This window comes from Muntiacus reevesi, chromosome 4 (assembly GCF_963930625.1).
Source record: "Muntiacus reevesi chromosome 4, mMunRee1.1, whole genome shotgun sequence".
Lineage (NCBI taxonomy): Eukaryota > Metazoa > Chordata > Mammalia > Artiodactyla > Cervidae > Muntiacus > Muntiacus reevesi.
This window is the reverse complement of record NC_089252.1, coordinates 97,106,247-97,129,450: the sequence shown is the minus strand read 5'-3', so window position 1 is coordinate 97,129,450 and position 23,204 is coordinate 97,106,247. Positions and strand designations below refer to the sequence as shown.

Sequence of the window (23,204 nt, the reverse complement as noted above, 5' to 3'; positions counted from 1 at the left end):
CAGGATACTTGTGAAGTTGAGTGGGAAGAATGAACATTCATTCAGCAATAAATCATTCACATACTCCATGTCTTACAATTCACTTTCATGGTTAACTTAATATTGATTTCTGGGTGGTAACTATTGTGTTATGAGGTGCTTTACATTATCAGGCAATATGCTAGCTTATTCAGATTTAGATTTTTAGAAAGTTGGAACGGACAGAATTTAGGGATGTTATATTATTTCTATATTTTCTCAGGGCTTCTCTGGTGGCTCAGATAGCAAAGAATCTGCCTGCGATGCAGGAGACCTGGATTCAATCCTGGGGTTGGGAAGATCCCCTGGAGAAGGAAATGGCAACCCACTTCACTATTCTTGCCTGGGAAATCCCATGGACAGAGCAGCCTGGCAGGCTAAGTCCATGGGGTTGTAAACAGTCAGACACAATTGAGCGACTAAAACTTCCACTTCACTTTCATATTATCTCCAGGGAATCAGAGGCAAGATATTATTTCGGGACTACATTGGCTCTAACTGAGGCAAGTGAGAGCGCTATGGGCAGCTGTATCCGCACAGCTTCCTCTGAGAGTGTGGCGTCACGGAAGACACCTGCAATCAGAGGACCTGTGTGAGGCCGCACACTGGCTGTCTACGAGCTGCTGCTCCTGGGCGCGTCATGTAAGCAGCCTCGGCTTCTGTCTCCTCCTGTGCGGAACGTGGGTGGTGGTGGGGGTAAGATGGGTCCTCACTACAGTACAGAAATATTGTGAAGACCAGCTTGATAAACACCTTGTAAACTCCGAGAGGCCGTAAAATAGAATTACTAGCATTATTAGAGAAATCACAGAAAGGTGCTAAAAGGGGACAAGTATCTCAGAAATAATTTGGCTGAAGATCAGTTAAAAACTGATTTTAACAAGAGATCACTGGGGCATGGAAGAAAAATATTTTAAAATAAGAAGATGACAGAGGTGAGGCTTTCTAATCTGATATGGATGAGGAGTTGGCTGCGTGCACTCCTCCCCTTCCAACCCAAGAGGGGAAGCTCAAAACTGGAGCTAATCTTCATCTTTAGCAGTGGTGTGGTCACAGTTCCTGACAACGGTAATCAATGTGCTTGGTCCTGAGCATGGGCCAGGCAGTTACTCTGATGCTCATTTTCATCTTGGTTTAACGGGGACAATGACTTCTGAGCGGGGTTTCTTCACAGGTGGTCTCTGGACAGCCTGCACCAGCACCTCCTGGGCTGCACGTCAAGGACACAAGTTCCTGAGCTCCCTCTCAGAGTCTTCTCTGTGTCAGAGGCTTCTGCATGCCTCCCGAATCTGCATTTTAAACAACACGCAGTCCAGGCAGTCCAGGTCCGTAACCGGAAAACACAGTGGAGCAACACTGAAGTCTCTGTTACAGAAACCCCCTGAAACGGCTTCATTCCCATAGGGCCGGGGCTGCAGGCTCCAGTCACACTCACCATCATTTTAGCCTTGATCCTCAAACACGGGAGGTGCTGCTTTGGCTCAACACTCCTCAAAGGGTGGCCTTTGTTCCTGGTTAGTAGGAAGTCCATTTACAAGCTATTTTTGTGTTCCCAAGGTAGTAGCTTAGCTCTAAAAGGAAATCTCACTAAGCCAGAATGCAAAAATTCTGCATTATGGACAAAAAAGGAGACCATGTGCGTGTGTGTGTAAGAGAGACAGACAGACAGACAGACAGCTGGGGTGGGAGAGGAGATGGACTCTGAGGAGACTGGTGTTGGATATGTTCTCTCTTTAGGCTTTCCAAACGATTTTCCTTGTATTAAATCTAATGGAACTCACGATCCTGTTGGAAATTATGCATCACCAAGTCTCTATAAAAAAAACACTCCGTCTGCATGGAGAGGAAACACTCACTGAGTCACGTGGGTAGCTGTGCTTCCCGAGTGGGGGCTTCACGTTGTCCACAGAGACCCCTCTGAGGCTGCTGGGGAGTCAGGGCAGGACGGGGTGGGGGGATCTGCTTCCTTCCCTGGCTCCCTCAGCCATCCCCAAATTTGATCAGACAGGATCTCCTGTTTGTTTCTGGTCGCACCACACACGTGTGGGATCTTAGCTCCCCAAGGAGGGATGGAACCAGAGACTCTGCAGAGGAAGCATGGAGTCGTAACCACTGGACCACCAGGAAGTCCAGGTTCTCCTGTTTTTACTTTTGCATGTTGGGTGTCAGTGGAACAGTATGGTGGCTGAAAAGAAACTCAAAATCATGTCTGTTAGACTGGATTCCACACCACATGCAGCTGCCCGGCGCCAATGGTCACCACTTGGACCACCATCTTTCTCTTCAAGCAACTTGGGGTATTTTTGGTTTCCCTGAGTTGGGCCAGGATTTGGGGCCTTGAACTTCTCTCTTGCAGTTCTGTTAGCATTGGCATTGATACAAAGTGCTTAAGTTTTTGTTTATCATTTTCACAGAGTGCCTGTAAGTGTGATCATCTAAGCAGCAGAGATGAAAATATGAGCAGAATCCAAAAGTGATGCAGTATTTTCCAGGCAGGCCACTAAAACTGCTCTGACACATTGTTGTGGTGGACAGGACAAAAATGTCAACAAAACCTGAGCTCTCCTCCTGGCTCCCCCATTACCTCGGTGATGGCAAGGCTGTCGTATCACCTCTGCAAGTCACAGAAGGTGTTAAGGGAGACACTGGGTTTACACTGAAAGAGAAGGTTTAGTTTGGGGGATCTCTGTACCCAATGTACCACAAGGCTCTTTAAGGTGAATGAGAATCACGTGCACATGAAACATCTCACAAAATCCTTGTAGGAAAGATGCTGAGCTTTAGGTGGGCCTCCGATGCCCTTTCATGATTTTCAGAAGGGAGCTCAGAGCTTGCTTTGTAGCTACTGGGTGATTCTTATCTTCTTTTGGTGGAAGGCTTGGTGTGAAAGCCCTAAAATGTCTGTGTTCCAGTTGCATTGCTTACAACAATCATTCTCTTCTTTTGGGTTCAGTACATATGGTATAGACACAGCTTCATTAGCATTTTCAGCACAATTACTTTTTTTTCCTGAAGAGTGAAATCTCTCCTGAAGTAAGAGATCAGCCACATCTCCTAAGCACTCTGTCATTTCAAAGATTATCAGAGGAAAGTCTTGTATCCAGTAACCAGCTACCACTGTGGGAGACAAGACTTTGTATCACATGACTAGGCCACTTGTCCCACTTCCTCTGAGAAAGTGTCACCAGCCACTCTCCAGGCTATATGACCTTTCCTTTCTCAGAACCACCTGAAGCACTGCCTGGGCTCTTTCTCTCTGCTCCTTTTCCTTTCTTCCACCAAACACTTCCTGAATAAGCATGCCAGATACTGAGCAGGACAGGGTATGTGTTGGAGCTGAGGGGAGGGAAGGACAGAGGAATCAGAAACAGAAATGACCCTGAGGCAGCACACTGTCTATGCGGGAGGCCAGACTCACGAGTGATTCTAGGGGGCTGCTCTGCCCAGTGGGAGGCACAAAAGGGAGAATCACCCATAATCCAGCACTACTTCTTTTGACGTCTGTTTCTCTCAACCTACATGCTCTCTTTAGAGTAGATATCACCTGTTTGTGCCTGCTCAGCATTCACTTCTGTGTCTGTAACGGCACCCTGATTCTGCACTGGAGACAGCACTGTGAGTCAAAGTGCCATGGCCCGCCCTGTGAAAAGTTGGGTGTGTGACACAAGCTGGACTGACCCAGTTCCCTTGAGTGGAGATGCAAGGATAGAAAATGGTCAGAGCTGATCCTGCCCTACAGCCACATCAATGACACTGGCCATGGTTCCCACCGCCTGAATTTCTGGAACTCCTCTGGGAAGTAGCTTTTGCAACAATCGTATCAACTACCACAAAAGTCTTCCAAAACACATTTTTTAAAATCATAACTGCCTTGCATCTGTTTCTGCCGTCTTCTTATGAGGAACTCTAAGAGATACTCCTCTGGAAGTACGGACTAGGTCTCCAAGTTCTTCTCTATGATCTATCAATGCACCTTAATCAAAATAAGTACTGGATAAAGGTTGGTTAGCTGATATTCCGAGGAAATGTACTGCAGGATTAAATGTCTTCTATTGCTTAGACGTGGCTCATTTGAAAGGGTGGGGAAAATTCCAAAGTTTTCCTTTGGTTGATTTATTTTGAGGTTTTGTTGTACCCTATAGCAATCATGAAAGCAAAGATCATGTCTTGCTTACAGCTAGAGAGACGAAGTCTGCCTTAGAGGCTCAGCAGAGGCTTGGGTAGATCCATGGAAGGTCTAGCCTTAGAAGCTCAGGGCTGGTAGAACTTTCAGGGCCATTTAGACTAAGGGGCAGCTGCTTCACTGTGACGTTTCCGAGTTGGTAGAGCCCAAAATACTAGTCAAGGCTCTGCAACCTCAAGGGCTGTAGTCCGCCAGGATCCTCTGTCCATGGAATTCTCCAGGCCAGAATTCTAGAGTGGGTAGCCGTTCCCTTCTCCAGGGGATCTTTCCAACTCGGGAGTTGAACCAGGGTCTATTGCATGGCAGGTGATTCTATACTAGCTGAGCTACCAGGGAAGCCCCACAGCCAACACAGTAACCCAGAAACACCTTTAGTCACTTAAAATTAAATTACAAGTTGACTCAATTTATGACATGTTTCAAAGTACAGCATAAATTAATGTTGGTAAAATGAATTATAGTTTACATGCTCTGGTGGAACTTACAAATTAAAAAGAGGTAATGGAAAATTCCTTTGTAAATTGAAAAATCCTGATGCAAAATGCAAACAAATCAAAGACAAAAAGAACAAAAAAGAAGAGATTTTTCAAGAATACATGCTACTATTCTGGAGTTATATTTTTCTTAAGGAAGCATAGAAGAGAGCAATGATGTTATTTATATATTACTAGTGTATTATTAGTATCAATATCTGTACCTACACCTGCATCTATATATACAGACATGTTACTGGCTGCACAGTTAGTAACAGTCCCAACTGGAGAAGCCCAAAGGACATCAAAAAGGAAAACTCCACAAGTATTAGAATCTGAGTGATACACTTCATGAAACAGTGTCTATAATGATTTGAGTTCAAAAACAAAAAAAAAACATGTTAATAAACAACATGAACAGTTTGGTTAATATTTTAAAAAATCTATGTGGAAAGATATGTTTAGAAAAGTAATCTTAATTATTGGGGATCTGGAAGCCTCAGAAATCAGTAAGACTGGAATGTTTTTCCACAGATAATTCACAATCAAACATATGAAACAAAGAAAAAGATGTAAAAAGTCCAACTAAATTCTGGCTTTCTCATAATGACTATCTTAGTGCTTTTAGAAACAGCAGATTCTTGTAAACCAGTGTTAATGTCCCTGTTTCCCTAATCAGGCACATGCTTGCTCTCTCCCTGGGCCCTGCATTGCTGGCAGGGGTGAGGGGCTACTGTTACCACCTTTCATATATATTTCTCTATTGTTAGAATTGAAAAAATAATTAGCATGTATTAATGTTTAGAATTTTAAAGTGATGTAAAAGTAGGAAAAGGAGTCATCTAGGTACTGGAAATGTTCTGTATCCCTCCTGGTGACTGCATGGATATATAATAAATAGAAGCTCATTGAGTTAAACACTTGAGCTTTGTGCACTTAAATTACATAAAAAACATTAAAGTGCTTAGTCGCTCAGTCATGCCCGACTCTTCACAACCGCATGAACTAAAGCCCGCACCAGGCTTCTCTGTCCATGGGGATTCTCTAGGCAAGAATACTGGAGTGGAGTGGAGTTGCAATGCCTTCCTCCAGGGGATTTTCCCAACTCAGGGACTGAACCCAGGTCTCCCACATTGCAGGTGGAATCTTAACTGTCTGAGTCACCAGGGAACCCCCAAAACATTAATGAATCCTATCACGTGTTTAAAAATAATGGCTCTTAAGATTGATATTAGAGTTGAAGAGTTACCTGCACCAAGACAAAGAATCTTTTCTTCCATCTCTTCCAGACATTCTTACCGATGGCCCATAAATACCTAAAGAAAAGAAAAAGACCAGAGGTGCATTAAGCTTGAGCAAGTGCACTGCTTAATTTGCTTTACCATGAAGCTGGGTGCTCATGGACAAGGAAATTCACAGGGCTCAGAAACAGAAAGCAGATCCTGGGGTGTGGCTGAGGATAAGGAACAGAAGGCAGGATTTACTTCCACTTATAGAAAGCACTGTGGCCCATCATCAGACCTGACTTAAATTCCTTGTCGGATTCCAGAAAGCACCTTGGAAAATGTTACACTGCACCTTAATTTGTTTATGTGCTAAAAGTCTTGCAGGTAGGGAAACTCCTGCTGCTGCACAAGAGAGAAAAGAATAGTGCTAAATATTACAACTCCAACTCTTTCACCTCTTCTCAAGTCTCACTAAGGAAAAATGTCCCTTGTTTGCTTTTGCTGTGATTCTGGCAAATGCAGGCACAATACAGAAAGGAAGTTTCAAGCTGACGCAGCAAGTCCTCCCTACACCTCGCCCTCCTCTCCCAAATGCTCGTCTGTTGATGGAAATCATTCTTCATACAGGAAAATAAATTAAGGAAGGTTAAGAATTACAAAGGCACACTTCCAAGATTCTATTATCAGTGTAACTGACTATTACTGATTCCTGAGTTACCCCCTTCCTCTGCCTTGTGGACTGATACATGTTGAACTGGCACTGATTAAGGGAGTGAGGCTGGTGCTTTTCAGGCTCTGCTGGACCAGAAGAGAGACCTGGTCACACTCAAATGCATCCCAATCCTCGAGTTCCCAAACTGGCTTTACCTGCTATCAAAAGCCAACTGGCCTACTTCCAACTCCCCACTTCACCTGCAATCAGACAGAATTTCCGCTTGGGAACGTAACGAAGAATGCACCTAATGAAAACGCACACTGACAAATTTCAGGGGCTTCTGGCAGTGGCTGGTGGCCAAAGCACTCAGACTTTCAAGCCACAGACCAGAGTCATCCGGGTCCTCATGCTTATTCCTCAGTTGCAAGTGCAGCTGATTTTTACCTCCTGCAAAATTCCTCACTCTGCTCACACCTCCCGCCTTTCAGTCCCAGCCCACATTTGAGGGCCACATCAACCACAGACCAGATCTGCATCCTCTTTCTGGCCTCAGGACGGATCCTACATCTGCACATTCCAGCATAGATTCCCCTGGGGAAACACTTTCACTGAGTCTCCCTGTAGACAGGTAGACTTCAGCCACTCACACTGCACTTCCATGATTTATTTCAAATCAGCCCATCTACCATATAATTTACTTGCCTTTTTTTTTTCTTTAACTTATTTAACATGAATAAGTTTATTTTGAAAGGAATTGTCATATCATGTTTATATTGATATTCTACTCTTATACTGCATAATACACATTAAAATACATAACTCTTTAACTATATGCTTATCTGTATATCATAACCGCTGCTGTGTCGCATCAATGGTGAGAATACACTTGGTGAAACCTTAGCCTACAGAGACAAAACAGAGCATCTGCCTCTGGCTCGTCTATGCTCTCTGAATTCAGCTTCTGTATCTTATGGCATCTCTACTCTCTGACCACAGCATCGTTTCCCATCCCATTACCTCTGTACATGTTATGGTACCTAGAATACCTTCTTCCTGATCCCTATGTCAGAATTCAATATTCTTCCTAAGTTTGTACTCTTACCTTGATGCCATCACCTCCTGGGCCCTGCAGACAATTCTGCTGGTAGTTACAATGATCATACTGCTATAATTTCTTCATTTTCCTATGTATTGTTTCTACTGGATTGTGAGTTCCTTGAAGGAAGGAAACTTACTTCTTTTTTTCTAAATTCTCCATTCTAAATTCCTAGCACAATTTATGATGTATGGTAGGTGGTCAACAACATTTGTATAATATTTCAATTAGTTCTGAATGCCAGGCTCTTGAGAAACCAGAGCCATCTTTATAAAGTTTTCTGATGAGAGTTTCAAACATGGCATAGAGACATGCATTTCTTTGCAAAGTTTTTGAAATTTTTTTCCTCTCAAAATATATCCCATCTATTTTTTTTTAATGTGGATCATTTTTAAAGCCTTTACTAAACTGTTGCAATATTGTTTCTATTTTGTTTTGGTGTTTTGGTGCAAGGCATGTGGGATCTTAGCTTCTCCACTAGGGATTGAACTTGTGCCTCTTGCAATGGACAGCCAGGGATGTTCTCTATCCTATGTATTTCTATATCCACTGCCACTCCCCATTCAAGTTATTATCATCTCTACCTGGGTCACAGGAATAGGCTCCTACCTGGTCTCCCTGCTTTCACTGGAACTCCATTTGTTATATAACAGAAACAGAGTGACTTTTTAATGGGTCAACCAGATCAGAGAAGGAGATGGCAACCCACTCCAGTATTCTGGCCTGGAGAATCCCAGGGACAGAGGGGCCTGGTGGGCTGCTGTCTATGGGGTCACACAGAGTCAGACCTGACTGAAGCGACTTAGCATGAATGCATGCATTGGAGAAGAAAATGGCAACCCACTCCAGTGTTCTTGCCTGGAGAATCCCAGGGACAGACGAGCCTGGTGGGCTGCTGTCTATGGGGTCGCACAGAGTCGGACATGACTGAAGCGACTTAGCAGCAGCAGCAGATCAGGAATACACTCAATCTAAATAAGAATGGGAAACTATGAGAGAGTTTCAAGCAGGGGGGAGTGACACATTTATGTTTCTAATTAAGATGATCCCAGTGGCTGCTGAGTGGTTAATGCACTATAGATTGAAAGGGCCAGAGGGAAGGCAGGGAAATCATTGAGGAGATGGTTACAGGGGTGCAGACCAGAGAATGGTGGCTGAGGCTGTGGAAAAGGTGGGTTGGCTGGTAAGTTTATCAGCTCTGAGGTCAACATGGTCAGCTCTGGTTACGTGGATCACCTAGCTGCCTTGGACGGTGCTCTTAACCTTCTTGAAATATATTAATGTATCCATAGAAGAAATGAACATTAAAAGGAAGCCTCAGCCAAGTCTAACGACAGACTGGGTTTATTGTTCTGTACTGATTAAGAGTATACTCTTCCAGTTCTAGTTCTGCTGCTTAATTCAAGATGTTGGACAAGATACTTAACCACTTGGTACTCTGGAAAAGCATGGCCAGAAACAGTTCTCTCTTGCAGGGTTGTTGTGGGGATTAAACGAGATGATGCTTGTGAAGTATAAGCAGAAAGTATGGCAAGAAGTAGATGCACAATGAAAGTCAGTCTAATTGTAGAACATACAAAAGCATACCATTACTAATAGTTATTAACAGCAACATATGTGGTAAGATTGTATTTGAACTGTGGTGTTGGAGAAGACTCTTGAGAGTCCCTTGGACTGCAAGGAGATCCAACCAGTCCATCCTAAAGGAGATCAGTCCTGGGTCTTCACTGGAGGGACTGATGCTGAAGCTGAAACTCCAGTACTTTGGCCACCTCATGCGAAGAGTTGACTCACTGGAAAAGACCCTGATGCTGAGAGGGACTGGGGACAGGAGAAGGGGATGACAGAGGATGAGATGGCTGGATGGCATCACGGACTCGATGGACATGAGTTTGAGTGAACTCCGGGAGTCAGTGATGGACAGGGAGGCCTGGCGTGCTGTGATTCATGGGGTTGCAAAGAGTCAGACACGACTGAGCAACTGAACTGAACTGAACTGATGAGGTAACAACTCTCCTTGCACATATGTACACAGGGAAATAGGTGAAATGAAAGATCAAATAAAGACAATGGGCAAAGATTTTTGCATTTTAGTAATGACTGATTTTTGCATTTTAGTTTTTGCATTTAGTAAAAACTGTAACAGTTTCATACTTTTCTAGCAGCTACTACCCATTTTTTTCTTTCTTCTTGACCTAAATATGCATAAAGAGATTCAAAAACACAAACACAGCTACTACATCTAAAGAGTTATAGTTCTTTTAAGGTTTTTTTTTTTTTTTTTTTGGTGTGGACCATTTTTAAAGGCTTTATTGAATCTGTTACAATACTGCTTCTGTTTAATGTTTTGGCTTTTTTGGCCACAAGGCATGTGGGATCTTAGTTCCTGACCAGGAATCAAGACACACCCCCTGCATCGAAGGTTAAGTTTTAACCACTGGACTGCCAGGGAAGTCCCATAAAGTGTAGTTTTAACTGAGGAGAATGCAAGTAGGAAAACGAGTTCACTTGAAGTCACAGAATATAATTCATACGGAATCATTCGTTTAATAGAAATACCAGCTACTGCTGAGTGAAGTCTTACTATTCTTCTGCGCTGGGCCCAGTACTTTACAGGAATTGATTAAACCCACTTGGAGGAGTTAAGAGCTTGAATCTGGAGCCATAATGCCTAGGTTCCTGAGTGACCTTCGGCAAGTTACTATACATCTCTGCCTCAGTTTTCTCCTCTGTACAATGGAGATAATAATAATAGTACCTACTTCAAGCACTGTTGTAAGGATTAAAGTAGCTAATAAAGTAGAAAGTGCTTAGAACAGTATCTGGCACAAAGTAAGAACTTACTACTCAGTATGTCACTATGTTATTACTCCTATGTTACAGCTAAGGGAATTGGAAGTTCAGAAAGCTCAAGTAACTTCTTGAGGGCTTCTGGTGAATGACATCACCAGAATTTACACCTGGAACAGTGGTTCTAGACTGCCCTTTCAGCATGCTATTCTTCCTCTTGCAAATCACAAACTTTGGCTTTTTTTTTATTGAACTAAGAACATGAATGGCTATTCCAATCAGAGAAGACTTGTGGTTAAAAGCTACTGAATAGGAAAGCTGAGTGGGATCAGATAAAAATTAAGCCTCCTTTAGAAAGTATCGTTTGGTTTGCCTGAAAGAAGAGTTTTCCATCTGAGGTTTCCCTCAGAATTTATTGCTAATCTGGCACATAACAGAGGATGTCAAAACTGAGAAAAGCTGAGGGCTACAATGTACTGTTTCTGTCTAGTCAGCTCCAGCTCTGTATTTTCTTAGGTTGGAATATGCTCCTTAAGCAGAATGGAATGCACCTGGAGCAGATGGAATTCTTTCACTGTAGATACACAGGTGGTTCCCCCCACTGCTCCCCACCTCACACTCCAGCTCTTCATCCTACAGACAGACCTGTGTGGGCAGTGGCCTTCAGCTGTCTCTTCAAGCCATCCAGATAAGTAGAAATCTGGATTTGGGAATAGACATGTCAATATTATAGTGCTGTGAGCCTAAGTTAAGCTGAAGGGTTACATCTTAAACTCAAGCTGGAAGTACTGAGGTGGGAATTAGCCTGCCATTAGCTATCTTTTGGCTTAGCTACCCCAAGCCTCAGTTTACTCAGCTATCAAATGGGGATGGCACAGCATCTACCTCATTTGGTGGTTGTGAGGAGTGATGAAAATGACTTACATAGTAAATGGTACATAGTAAGTGCTCAGTAATGTTAAGCATTATGGATGTTTGTTGTTATTATTAGTAGTAGTAAAAAACAGTAGTCCTAGTAGAAAGAATTATTGAGCTGGCCAGAAAGTTTGTTTGGGTTTTTCATATGATGTCACAGATAATCCCAAACAAACTTTTTGGTCAACCCAATACATGCAATTACCAACTCTGTAAAGGATTCATCATTGGATTCTCTATTTCTATGTGTGTTCAGTTTTTGGCACACATCTGCTGGGAAATAAAGCAAGGTTCACATATTTGAGTTTGAGGCTCCAGGCAAAACTCTGCATCATGATTCTAACATATCTTTGCTTGTAGCATTTTCTTAAAATCCATGTCTGTGAGACACTGACATCCCTGCCATTCCCTGGTGGCATTTTAGCTATATGAGAGTCCAGAGTGAACTACAAAGGACTACAAAGGGAGGAGAAAGATCCACTTGGGTTCGGTTCAACTTTGGGTCCAGGAAATCTTGAACAAACGCATGGAGGAGTCAGGCCCTGGCACCAGCATCCCTCTGCTCTGGGACCATCTAGCAGAGGAGCACCCAAGGTGAGGCTTGCCTAGTTGTCATTTGTGTAAAAAAAAAAAAAAACCACGGGGCAGTCTTCCAAGTGGAGTCTGTGAATGTGCTCAGCTCTGTTTATTAAGCAGTCTGTGTTTAGCACTAGGCGAGCATACGGAGGGTCTTCAATGGCTATTTGTGGGGAAATGTTGATTGTGTGTCCTCGGATGTCTCCTCGGGTGCCCAGGGATGAGCCTCCCATGTAGGCAGAAGAGTACACGGCCCCCTCACGACATCTGCCAGAATCACTTTCCCCTTACGAAGGGGTAGCGGTGGCTGAGAGAGACATGGAAACCAGGGAGGCGGAGGTTTCATTTTGGGGGGGCTGTGAAACCACAAGTCATGGAGGAGCCTAGAAATGAAGAACCGGTGCCACCTGGGTGGAAGTGGAGAGTGAGCCTCGGTCCTCAGCATGCAGGAGGCTGCACCAGCTCTCCTCTGTGTCCCTCCACTCCTGTGTCACCATGGGGCCTGGACCATCACAATATAATGAGGCAGAGATCGCTTTTGTTGTTGCTAGAAATTTTTCATGACTTTTTCCTAAGAAGATCAATCACAAGAGGACAAAAGCCATTATTACTACTAGGATGCTTCCCTCCATTCATTGGGGAATGAAAGAGATTACCAAGTGCTAAGGCTCCAGGTGCTTCCATCTTTCCGCAGCATCTCAGCAGGAAGAGGCATGCACTGAGAAAAGGTACAAAGTATAGACGAAAGCAAATGACATGGACGATGACAACAGCCACCACGACCGACTCTCCTGGAGCTGTGGCCGTGGCTCTTCCCAGGCACAGATCCTGTCCTCCATGCTTTACATTTATCAACTCATTTAACCCTCACGACAATCCTCTAGGACAAATACCATTACCTCCATCTGAGGCTGAGCAAAATGAGGTTCAGAGAGGAATGCGTTCGAGTCTTGACCTAACTGGCATTTATATAAAGCAATACGATGAAGAAGATAGAACGGAATCATAAAGTATTCAACTAATTCAAAAGAAGGTAGAAAAAGAGGGAAAAAGGGAATAAATATCAGTTGGGATACACAGAAAGCAAACATCAAGATGACAAATACCAATTTAATTTAAACAATGTTATCAATAGCCACATTAAACAGAAATAGGCTGAATATTCCAATTAAAAGGATATTTAATGCCCAATGGCAGAGATCTTCAGGTTACATTTAAAAAGGCAGACCTAACTCTATGATTCCTGCAAAAAATACACTTTAAATCTAAAGATACAAATAGGCAAGAAAATAAAAGGATGCAAAACGATTTATGATGCCAACATTAGTTTTTAAAAAATCTGGAGTGTTTATATTTATTACTGTCATGCCAAATAAATTTCAGGGCCAAAATATTACCAGGGATAAGGATCAATTTATAGTGATGAAAGGGTCAATTCATCAAGACATGGTCATTTTAAATGTTGATGCATCTAATAACAGAGCTTCAAAACGTATGATGCAAAGATGGACAGCTTCAAAATATATGATGTGAAAATGGACAGAACTCTCAAGCAGAAAGAAATAAAGCCACAATTATAGTCAGACTTCAATGATATATAGAAAATCAATAAGAATTTAGGTGATTTAAATAACATTATCAGCTAACTTGATTTAATTGATCTAATTATAGAAAATAAGCCTATGGGAAATAAAGTGGAATCCCAAATATATTCAATTAGGTCATTCTAGTCAGTATTGAGAGACTATGTCAAAATGAGTGGTGCCTTGAAGACTTATGGGGCAGGAAGAGGAATATGATTGTTTTGAAGAGCAGGAAATCTAGAGCAACGGCACAGCTAAAAAGATGGAAGAGGAAAGGGGATTTTTAAGAAGCATGGCTGACAATTTTGTCAGTCATTTCGAAAGATGTTTTCATTGGGTATATAGATCTGAGTACATTAAAGGTGTTGCTCCTCTGTTTTCTCACTTGTAATGTTTCTTTCTCTAAGCATTTTGAAAAATATATTCATTTATTTATTTTGGCTGCACTAGGTCTAAGTTGCAGCATGTGGGATCTAGTTCCCTGACCAGGAATCAAACCTGGGCCCCTTGCATAGGGAGCATGGGGTCTTAGCCACGGGACCACCAGGGAAGGCCCTCACTTCTAATGTTTCTAACAAGCGCTGCTTTGTTCCTTCTTACATTTATTCATTTGTTAATTGAAGGATAATTGCTTTACAGAATTTTATTGCTTTCTGTCAAACACCAACATGAATCAGCCATAGGAATACATATATCCTCTCCCTTTTGAGCCTCCCTCCCATCTCCTTCCCCATCCCACCACACTAGGTTGATACAGAGCCCCTGTTTGAGTTTCCTGACCCATACAGCAAATTTCCGTTGGCTATCTTTTTACACGTGGTGATGTAAGTTTTCATGTTACTCTCTCCACACGTCTCACCCTCTCCTGCCCTCTACTGTTTTGTTCTTCTGTGTGCAACATTTTGGTGTCCTCCGACTGCTTTTATGATTTACTCGTTATCACTAGTTATTAACACTATACTTACACTGTTTTTCTAGTTTTTTTCTCCCATGTTTCTTAAACATGTGTTTGTTGAACTTTTTGGATTGAAGTTTTATAGTTTTTATTAAATTTTAAAAAAATCAGCCAAAAAAAAAAAGAAGAATTGCTGTAAATTACTTCTGCTTGAGTGGACTGTGGTTCACTGAATGAATTCCTAGTGGAGCCATGGGAAGCTTTGTATTTTATCCATGTTTCAGGTCCTCCATCAAGTTGATTTCTTTCATTTCAAATGGAAAGAAATAATACAATCCTAGAACTGACTCTCATGCTTACTCTGCCCTGGGCAAGTGTGCTCACCACTATAAACCTCAGTTTTCCTATTTGTAAAGTGGACATTCATTCATCCATATTCATTTATATAGCAAGAAATTTACTGAACTTTTAGTACAGTCAGGCCCTGTACTAGCTTCTTTGAACAAAGAAGACAAATGCCTCTGCTGAGAAGCAACTCAAAGTCCAGTGGGGAAGACAGACAACAAAATAATAAATGAAGTAATAGCTGGTCTGTGAGACGACTGTAACTGCTCTGGTGAAAACAAAGAAGGGTGAGAGACAGAAAAAGGCAGAGACGGCAGGTGGACCAGGAAAGGCGTCTGATAAGGTGCAGAGAGGTGCAGAAATCAAGGGGAGTTGTGTGGATATCTGGGTGGGGGAGAAGGCACTTCCCCACACTTCCCCAAGGCAGAGGAAACAGGGGGGATAAGGGCCCAGAGGTGGGGGTACACGTGAAGTCTTTGGTGAAGAGCAAGGGGACCTGTGAGGCTGGAGCCACGATCAAGGTCAGACAGGCAGTGGAGTCTTTATCAGATAGGGCCTTGGGGCCATGGAAACAACGCTGACCTTCATTCTAAATGAGCTTGGGGAATCACTGGAGATTTTCCAGCATTCAGGTGGTAGGATCTGACTCGTGTTTTTTAAAAATATTACGCTGGCTTCAGAGTGGGAGATAGCTGATAGGAAGCAAGAGCAGCAACCAGGGAACTGCTCACGAGGCAAGTGCAACAAGTGAGGGGGTGCAGTGGTGGTGATGGGCGGCTAAACGCTAGATTTACCTTGAAGGTGAATGAAGAGGACTTGATGATGGGTGAGATGAAGTGTGGGAGACAGAAACATGTCAGAGATGACTCCAAGGATCTTGATCTGAGCAGCTGAGGGAAGGGAAGGACTATTTATTAAGATGGAGGGATAATGATACCTAATCCTTGGGAGGCTGTTTCAGGGATAAAATGAGATGATGCAAATGCATGTAATTCCAGAACCTGAAAGCATCACATGGATACAAAAGATGAAAAATTAGAAAGTAACTGAAAAGTTGCTCATTCTCAAACATCCCCAATACTCATATCTTAAAGCCAAAGACCAGTGCTGATTTTCTCGCTGACAATTTCCCATTCAATAAAGAAAGCTATTCAAATGGCCCAGTGGCTCATTCCAGGAACCACAGTCCACACAAAAAAAGAGTCAATCATAGTAATTCTAATGTTTCTTTTAGAATTTTAACAAATATTGAACTAGGTACAATTTATTGGGGCGGCCAAAAAGCTCGTTCAGTTTTAAGCAAAAATTAAAAACATATTTTTCATTTTCACCAAGAACTTCATCAAACAATGTATTCACTAATCAAAGTTTTTCACCAACCCAATATAATCTCAGCTGTTAATTCTTAAAAATTCCTTTCTCTCATTCTCTAAGCTGTGACACTATTCTGATATTTCTATCCTCCTTCCCCATATAATAGGGCTTCATAAAGCTATTTTAAGTTCAAATGCAAAAAAATATATATATAGTTGAGAACACTTTTTTCCTTGCATCATCCCTTGACTAGCTAAGGTCGTTCTGATTTTAGGGCACAGTGGGTCAGACCATGTTTTAAGGCAACCACCATTCACTTGTCAGAGCAGCTCTATGCCCTCTTGGTATATTTCCTGGCAGGGGTAGTTTTTAAATGGCAGCTTAGTAAACTGAAATAGCTGTGGAGCCCATCAGAAGTGAGTTACAGATTTATCCTGTCATCCATAAGATCAAGATGGCCTGAAATATGTTATTAATTCTACAACTGAATCAAGGGAAAAATTACTTAACTCAGATTGGTTAGAGAAATGAAGAGAGTGTAAGAAATGGGAATATGTCTGATGAGGAAAGGGATATGTATGTCAAGTGTTTGCAATGGATATTAAAGAACAGAGTGTTTATAAAATTCCTAGTTCAGAGCTTCAAAGGGGCCTAGAAAGTGGGGTGAGCTACTGATCTTTTTAAGGAAGCTTTTTTTTTTGAAGCATATTTAAGGACAGATACATTCATTCATATTCTCTTTTTTGTCTGCTTTATCCTCTTCACTTCGCCCTTATCCCCTCCATACTGCTCACTCATGTTCTTGTTCCGTTAGCAAATATTTACCAAGTATTTATGAGACAATGTCTGCTTCAGACCCAAAATCTGTTTCTGGGTGCCAGAGGAACCCAACAGAATTCTCAAACCCTTTGTCTTAAAAGTAGGATTTTATATTGAACAAGAAAAGATTTTAGGGAGAAATTCCATTTAACATTTTGGGAATAAGTGCCAGGAATATGATAAGGAGGAAAAGCTGACCTCAGAAACATATCACAATCATTTTCAAGAGTTGCTAATGTAGCTGAAGCAAAGCTGGATGCCCTCCATGATGGATGGTTGGAAAAGGACAGAACATATAGCAGGGCCCTGGCTCACTCTCCTACAACCTTTGCACGGCCACAAGCAGAAGAGCTTTGCCAAAATCCCACCTCACACTCTAGGAACAGTCTGGCTAGCAGATAATGCCATGGAAACTCCTCAAATCTCAGCCAGAGCCCAGGTTCAGGACCTGGTCCTTAGTTTGTGGGAGCCCTTTGCTTCCTCTGGAGCTCCTCATACTGACCCCCTCCAACGCCCTGGCTGGTATCTTTCCCTCAAATCCTGAGCCTTCTCTGTTCCCTAGAATCTGGAAGCACCAAGACCAGAGTGCCGCTCTTTACTCGGATCACAGGCTGCCGCGGTCTGCCCAGTGGCTGGGATGTGAACTGCCTATCCTGACCACATACCTCTGGATCTCTCATGGGCTTCTGTTTAAATCTGTCTTAACCAGTGGCTAGTCCATGGTATTTGGATTATGAATTCCCCAAATCTCTAGCACAAAAACAAGCTTCAATTTTCATGTCAATTTTACCACTCAGAGCAGAATGATAGCTGGTTGGCTGTGGTACGTGCAGAATCCTTGGAAAACAACCCACTCCCTTTCACTGGTTAGGCATTCCCCTTATCAGAGTTAAACGGTCCAACTCCTTTCTAAGTGATCACATTTTCTGAGCTTGTGGGATCCAAGCAATTTAGCTTTGGGTGATGGCGCTCAATATAAACCCATGTGTTAATAAACATTTCCTGTACAAACGACTGGTTTGATCTATAAAATAAAATTATGTTTTATCTATTTTTTTTATCCTACTTGAAATTACTTTATTGGTCATTCCTCTCAAATCTTAAGAAACTTAAGACAAATTTTCCACTTTGTGGTTAATTTAAATGCTACGCTAAACACTAAAACTGATTCAATGTGAATTGATTGTTTGAAAATTGCCTAAGGCAACTGCTCACACCTCCTGGATGTGGTTGTTAATGAAGGTGTAAGTACATGTGTCGGAGAGTCAGAAAGATCTAGATGCCTTTAAGAAGGTATGTGAAGCCAGTAAAATCTCATAAACCAGAGCCTGGGGCTGGGAAGGTTTTGAACTGTACTGAAATTTTTTTTAGAAAGGAGAAAGAAACAACTATCCTGACAGTTTAGCAAAAATGCAAATACAGTAATCACAGGATTAAGGAAGTCTATAGTAAATATCATAGTCATGTATTTTAATAATCTCTCATATATTTCTTTATATTTTCTTCCATGTCATTCTCCAAAGAACAACTTCTTTTTTTTAATAAAGAAATGGATGAAGAAATTACCCCTCAGAGAAGGAGCACTTACCCAGAATGCTTCATATTCTGAGGTTTATCCATTCGGACAGCAAGTTTGATTTTGAGGTCTTGATCGGGGCAGTTTTTGGAGACTGTCATTTTGTGCCACTCTGACTGTTTGGGGCTGTTGGGGGTGGGATGGAGTATAACCTGCAGGGAAAAAAGACAACCATCTTAGCCAGCAAATAGGAACATGACATGGATATATTTTCACAGATGAGAAACTTTGCTGCTGAGAATTGAGGGTCTTATCCATGCCCCACGGCCAGCAGGAAGGCAGTTAAGGCCTAAACATCAGCCTCAAATCCAAGGATCCACCTACCAACCACGGCTGACTGGTGCCACGCAGCCCAGCCTGAGGACAGAAGTGGCATTCTTGGTTTTCTTCTCTCTCTCCCTGGCTAATTCTGAAAGGGCAGGGATCACAATTTCTGTGATCATGCTTCTGAGTAAAGCAACACAGAACTAAGAATGAATTCCACACATTACTCTCCTCAAAGACGGCTGCATAAAAGGAAGAAACACCCTTCTATAGTAGAGAGAACGTCTATTCCTTTTCCCATTCTTCAGGATTTCTTCTGCTATCTCGAGAGGAGAAATCCCATTAGGGTTGCAGGGGAAGAAGGAAGGGACATGATTTGATGGGACAGGCTTAGAGTCCCACATTTCAACCTGGATGTGACATCACAGAGCACCCAGCTCTGTCCTGGCCCAGAGGGAAGCACACACAGCTTGAAGAAGGATAGGCTCTGAGGAAAGGCCTGTCACCAGGGTGCTTCAGAGATGACAAAGTGACTTGGGTCTTCAGTTCCAGCTCTCACGTCACAGATGCCGTTAAGTGAAGCCAGAAGGGGACCCACTTCTCCTGTAAATCCACTTTTTCATGATGTGACAAAAGAGTTCTCACTCAGGAGCCACCTGGGGTCTAGGGAATATGCATTCAAGAGGAGTGAAGTATTTGGAAAACTCCCTAAACAAAGGGAATGTGAACCAAATATACGCATGACAAAAGCTAGGCCTCTGCTTCTGGGATGGTAGAGAGCCCTGGTTTGGTGCATGCTGCTTGGTCTGTTTTCAAAGCCTCTGTTTTCTCCAGGTGCAACAAAGGCAGCCCCCTGCAGTCTGCAGGAGGACGAGGGAGGAGGAGGTCAGAGTCTCAGGGCTGGACACTCCGGCCTTCCAGGGGCTGTCCGCCTCGGTGCGGTCATGCAGGCTTGGCCTGCACTTGGAGGGAGGAGCACACAACTTCCTGTGGGATGAGGAGCAAGGGCCTGGAGCGGAATAGGAGATCATGGCAGGAAAAGAAAATCAGCCCACTTCGACATGTCTTGCCTGCTGATTTTTGACCCTTTCTGATTCTAGGCCTGACCCTTTTATTAATCCACTCAGTTCTGTCTTTCTGATGAAACAGAATTTGTACATTCTTGATAACTCCAACATTTGAGTCCTTTTAAGGTCTAAAGACCTGATTAAAATACAAGAAGGCCTGATTTTTCAAAACTGAGGCTGCCAACATTTTTGGAACATTACAGACTTCAGTAAAATTTTTTTTAGCAAGTAGCCAAAAACCTGTAAATAGATTACTGGTAATATAAAAATTAATATAAATGTATATAAAACATATATCCATGTATATTTTATATGCTGTATCTTTATATTAATACTGCATTACATATATTTTAAAACATACACAAAGAGAAGTTTTTTAAAAGATAGGTTAAAGATTAAAAAAAAACTTCTATTTTTATTTTTTACTTTATTAATGTTTTTGACAGTGCCATCCTTGCGGGATCTCAGTTCCCTGACCAGGTATTGAATCTGTGACCCTCCAATGGAAGCACAGGCCACCAGGGAAGTACCCCAAACTCTAGTTTTAAACATCTTGCTAATGCTGGTGGCTCTGTATATTATTAGCTATATGTTAAGGAACCATGTATAGGTAATGCAAGGCTCACTGTTAGTGATACTGATGTGAATCTGTGGTTCAAGAGGATTTAATGGATAATTTGATACTGTTTTGATGGACATCTCATCCTGAGCACACTGGTATTGTTTTTATCTCATGACAGGGATGGCAGAACTCTTCATTAGCAGGACTGATGTCACCTCCACTGTTTTCACATTTTTTGCCAGACTTGTAATACCAGTACCGTCTTTAAATCATAACTCTTCTGTAGTAATCTTTCTGGTCATTTGCTCATTTTGTGAGGGCTGATTTAGTTGAAATTTCTATCACAAAATGTCATCAGTTCACTTACCTGGCACTAGTGAACCGTGACATGCCTTGGGTCACCGGAAGGAAACCAGTCAGTCACGGTGCCACTGGGTTGTAGAGATCTCTCGTTATCTTTCAAGATAACGCCTGTCCCTCTAGGTCACCTCCATCATGTTCCACATCCTGAGAGCCCAGACTGTGGAGGCAGAGAGCAGGCCCTGCTGATCTTGGTGAAGCTGACCTTATCAGCTGTGCTCGTTTGGCCCGAGAGGTGATGAGTGGGGAGAGGTGGTGATGTGTTGGGAAACAAGGACGGGGCGGAGCTGATAAGGGAAACACCACCAGGGCCAGAACAGCAGCAGGTAAGGCCCAGGGCCTCCTTCTGCTTCTGCTCATTTGGCAAAATCGAAACGGGCACTGGGTACCCAGAGCTCATTAACAGGCCATCCACCATATGGATCCTGGGCACATTTCCCACTGGCAATATGCTGTCCATTCGCTGACACAAATGGCCACAGATCATCACTGTCCGCTCCACAAAGGCTTCTTCCCCCATTTGATCACTCCCTGGGGAGACCTCGTCTCTAGGGTGGATAGAGAGATGAGGTCACTGCAGTCCTCCTCCATCTTCATCCCCACCCTGCCATGTGCCCGACAGGCTGCCAAATCCTTTGTAAGTGTCAGTCCTGCTGAGTTATTAGGGTCCTTCTGGAGGCACATGCGTACACATGAGTCCTGAGTAGTCCAGACACCTCATCTAGACATTCCAGGCTGCTAATCAAGCACTTTGTCATCTCAGCCGCGGTCCATGTGTGCTGTGTGTGCTTTGATGTGGTAATGCTGATGTGGGAACACATGCCATCCCGAGCAGTAAGCTGCATGCCAGCCGGCCCCAGCTTCCCTTCATTACCTGGGCATCCAGACAGATCTTTCTGGTGGATGGCTTTACCCTGAGTCTTTACCTTGCTTTATTTACCTGACTGATCCCCTCCAACACTTAGCCTGTAAGTCTCTCCTGATCTCTGCATTCTCCTGGGTCAATGTTTCTGCTCCTCAGACCAGAATATATCCCCTTGCTATGTGTTCCCTAGGCATCTTTCTCTAGCAGAGCACTCACCACACTACCCTGTAATTTCTGTTTTTTTGTCTCCATCCCTTACATTTTGTGAGGTTACGGATTTTTTCCTGTCATTCCTGTTTGCTCTGTGCATGGCACACATGACCAGACATGGCAGGCCTGCAATCCTATTTGATGAATGTGTTTGACAGCACTGCAGTGTTGGCAAGAGTGTGGGGAAACAGATATTCCCTCATGCCTTCTGAGAATTATAAATTGGGGTACACTCTTTGGGGCCTCCCAGTTGGCATTAGTGGTAAATAATCTGCCTGCCAATGCAGGAGATCAAGGGACATGGGTTGGATACCTGGGTTGGAAAAATCCCCTGGAGTAGGAAATCACAATCCACTCCAGTGTTCCTGCTTGGAAAATTTCATGGACAGAGAAGTCTGGTGGGCTATAGTTAGTGGGGCAACAAAGAGTCGGGCACAACTGAGTGACTGAGCACATATACTCTTTAGGGGACAATTTGGTAGTTATCTGTCAAATTTCAATTTTCATGCAGCAAGGTAGTTTTTTGAAATTTATCCTATTTATGTACACAAACATGCAAAGAAATAAACAAGGTAATTCACAGAGGCACTGTTTACATAGCCAGAGAGTGAAGACAGTCTAAACAAATACATGTACATAGTGTATGTGACTATGAAAACAAGAGGGAAGTCAGTATGTGGTGACACAGACTAATCTCCAAATACCCTGGTATTTCGAGTGAAGTGCGGAGCAATATGTATCCAACTGTGCTCTTTTTCTCTCTCTTTTTTAAGAGAGATATACTCAAATATGTTTGTACATACTATGTTTGTACCTCCTAAGAATATCTGGGGAAGAATACACAACACATCAAAAACAAGGCTTTTCTCTGGTAAAAGATACTAAAGTTAGGTGGGTGGGCTCATTCATTTTCATTACATATCTATTTTGATTATTATTTTTTTAGTATATGAATAAGTTACTTTTTAGCTAGCAAGATGAATAAAAATGAAACATAAAAACACAAATAGAACCAACTAAATACTATTACATGGAGGAACTTAGCACCAGAATCTTTGAATGTGGCTGTGTCCTGCTAAACTTGGGAAGAATCAATGCATAGAAACACTTATTCAAGGGATCGAAGGAATCTCCCCCAAACTCCCCTCCCAGGGGGAGAACGGCCACATGTGTATATACGTATGGCTGAGTCACTCTGCCGTGCACCCGAACCTATCACAACGCTACTAACCGGATATGTCTGCGAGCTCAGTCACTAAGTCGTGACTGACTCTCTGCGACCCCATGGGCTGTACGTGTACCCCACCAGGCTCCTCTGTCCATGGGATTTCCCAGGCAAGAACACTAGAGTGGGTTGCTATTTCCTTCTCCAGAGGATCTTCCTGACTCAAGGACTGAGCCTGTATCTCCTG

General features: G+C 42.8%; 1 protein-coding gene across 16 annotated transcripts in view; it reads right to left on the bottom strand.

Annotated features, from left to right (window-relative positions):
- The window catches only part of CADPS (calcium dependent secretion activator), a 465,663-nt gene that overhangs the window by 159,806 nt on the left and 282,653 nt on the right, over nt 1–23,204 (bottom strand). For all 16 annotated transcript variants that reach the window (XM_065935296.1, XM_065935295.1, XM_065935299.1 and 13 more), the window contains 2 exons: nt 18,477–18,616; nt 5,924–5,990 (listed from right to left, as the gene is read on the bottom strand). In XM_065935296.1, coding sequence (XP_065791368.1) covers nt 5,924–5,990; nt 18,477–18,616 — 207 coding nt within the window. The remainder of the gene's footprint in view (nt 1–5,923; nt 5,991–18,476; nt 18,617–23,204) is intronic.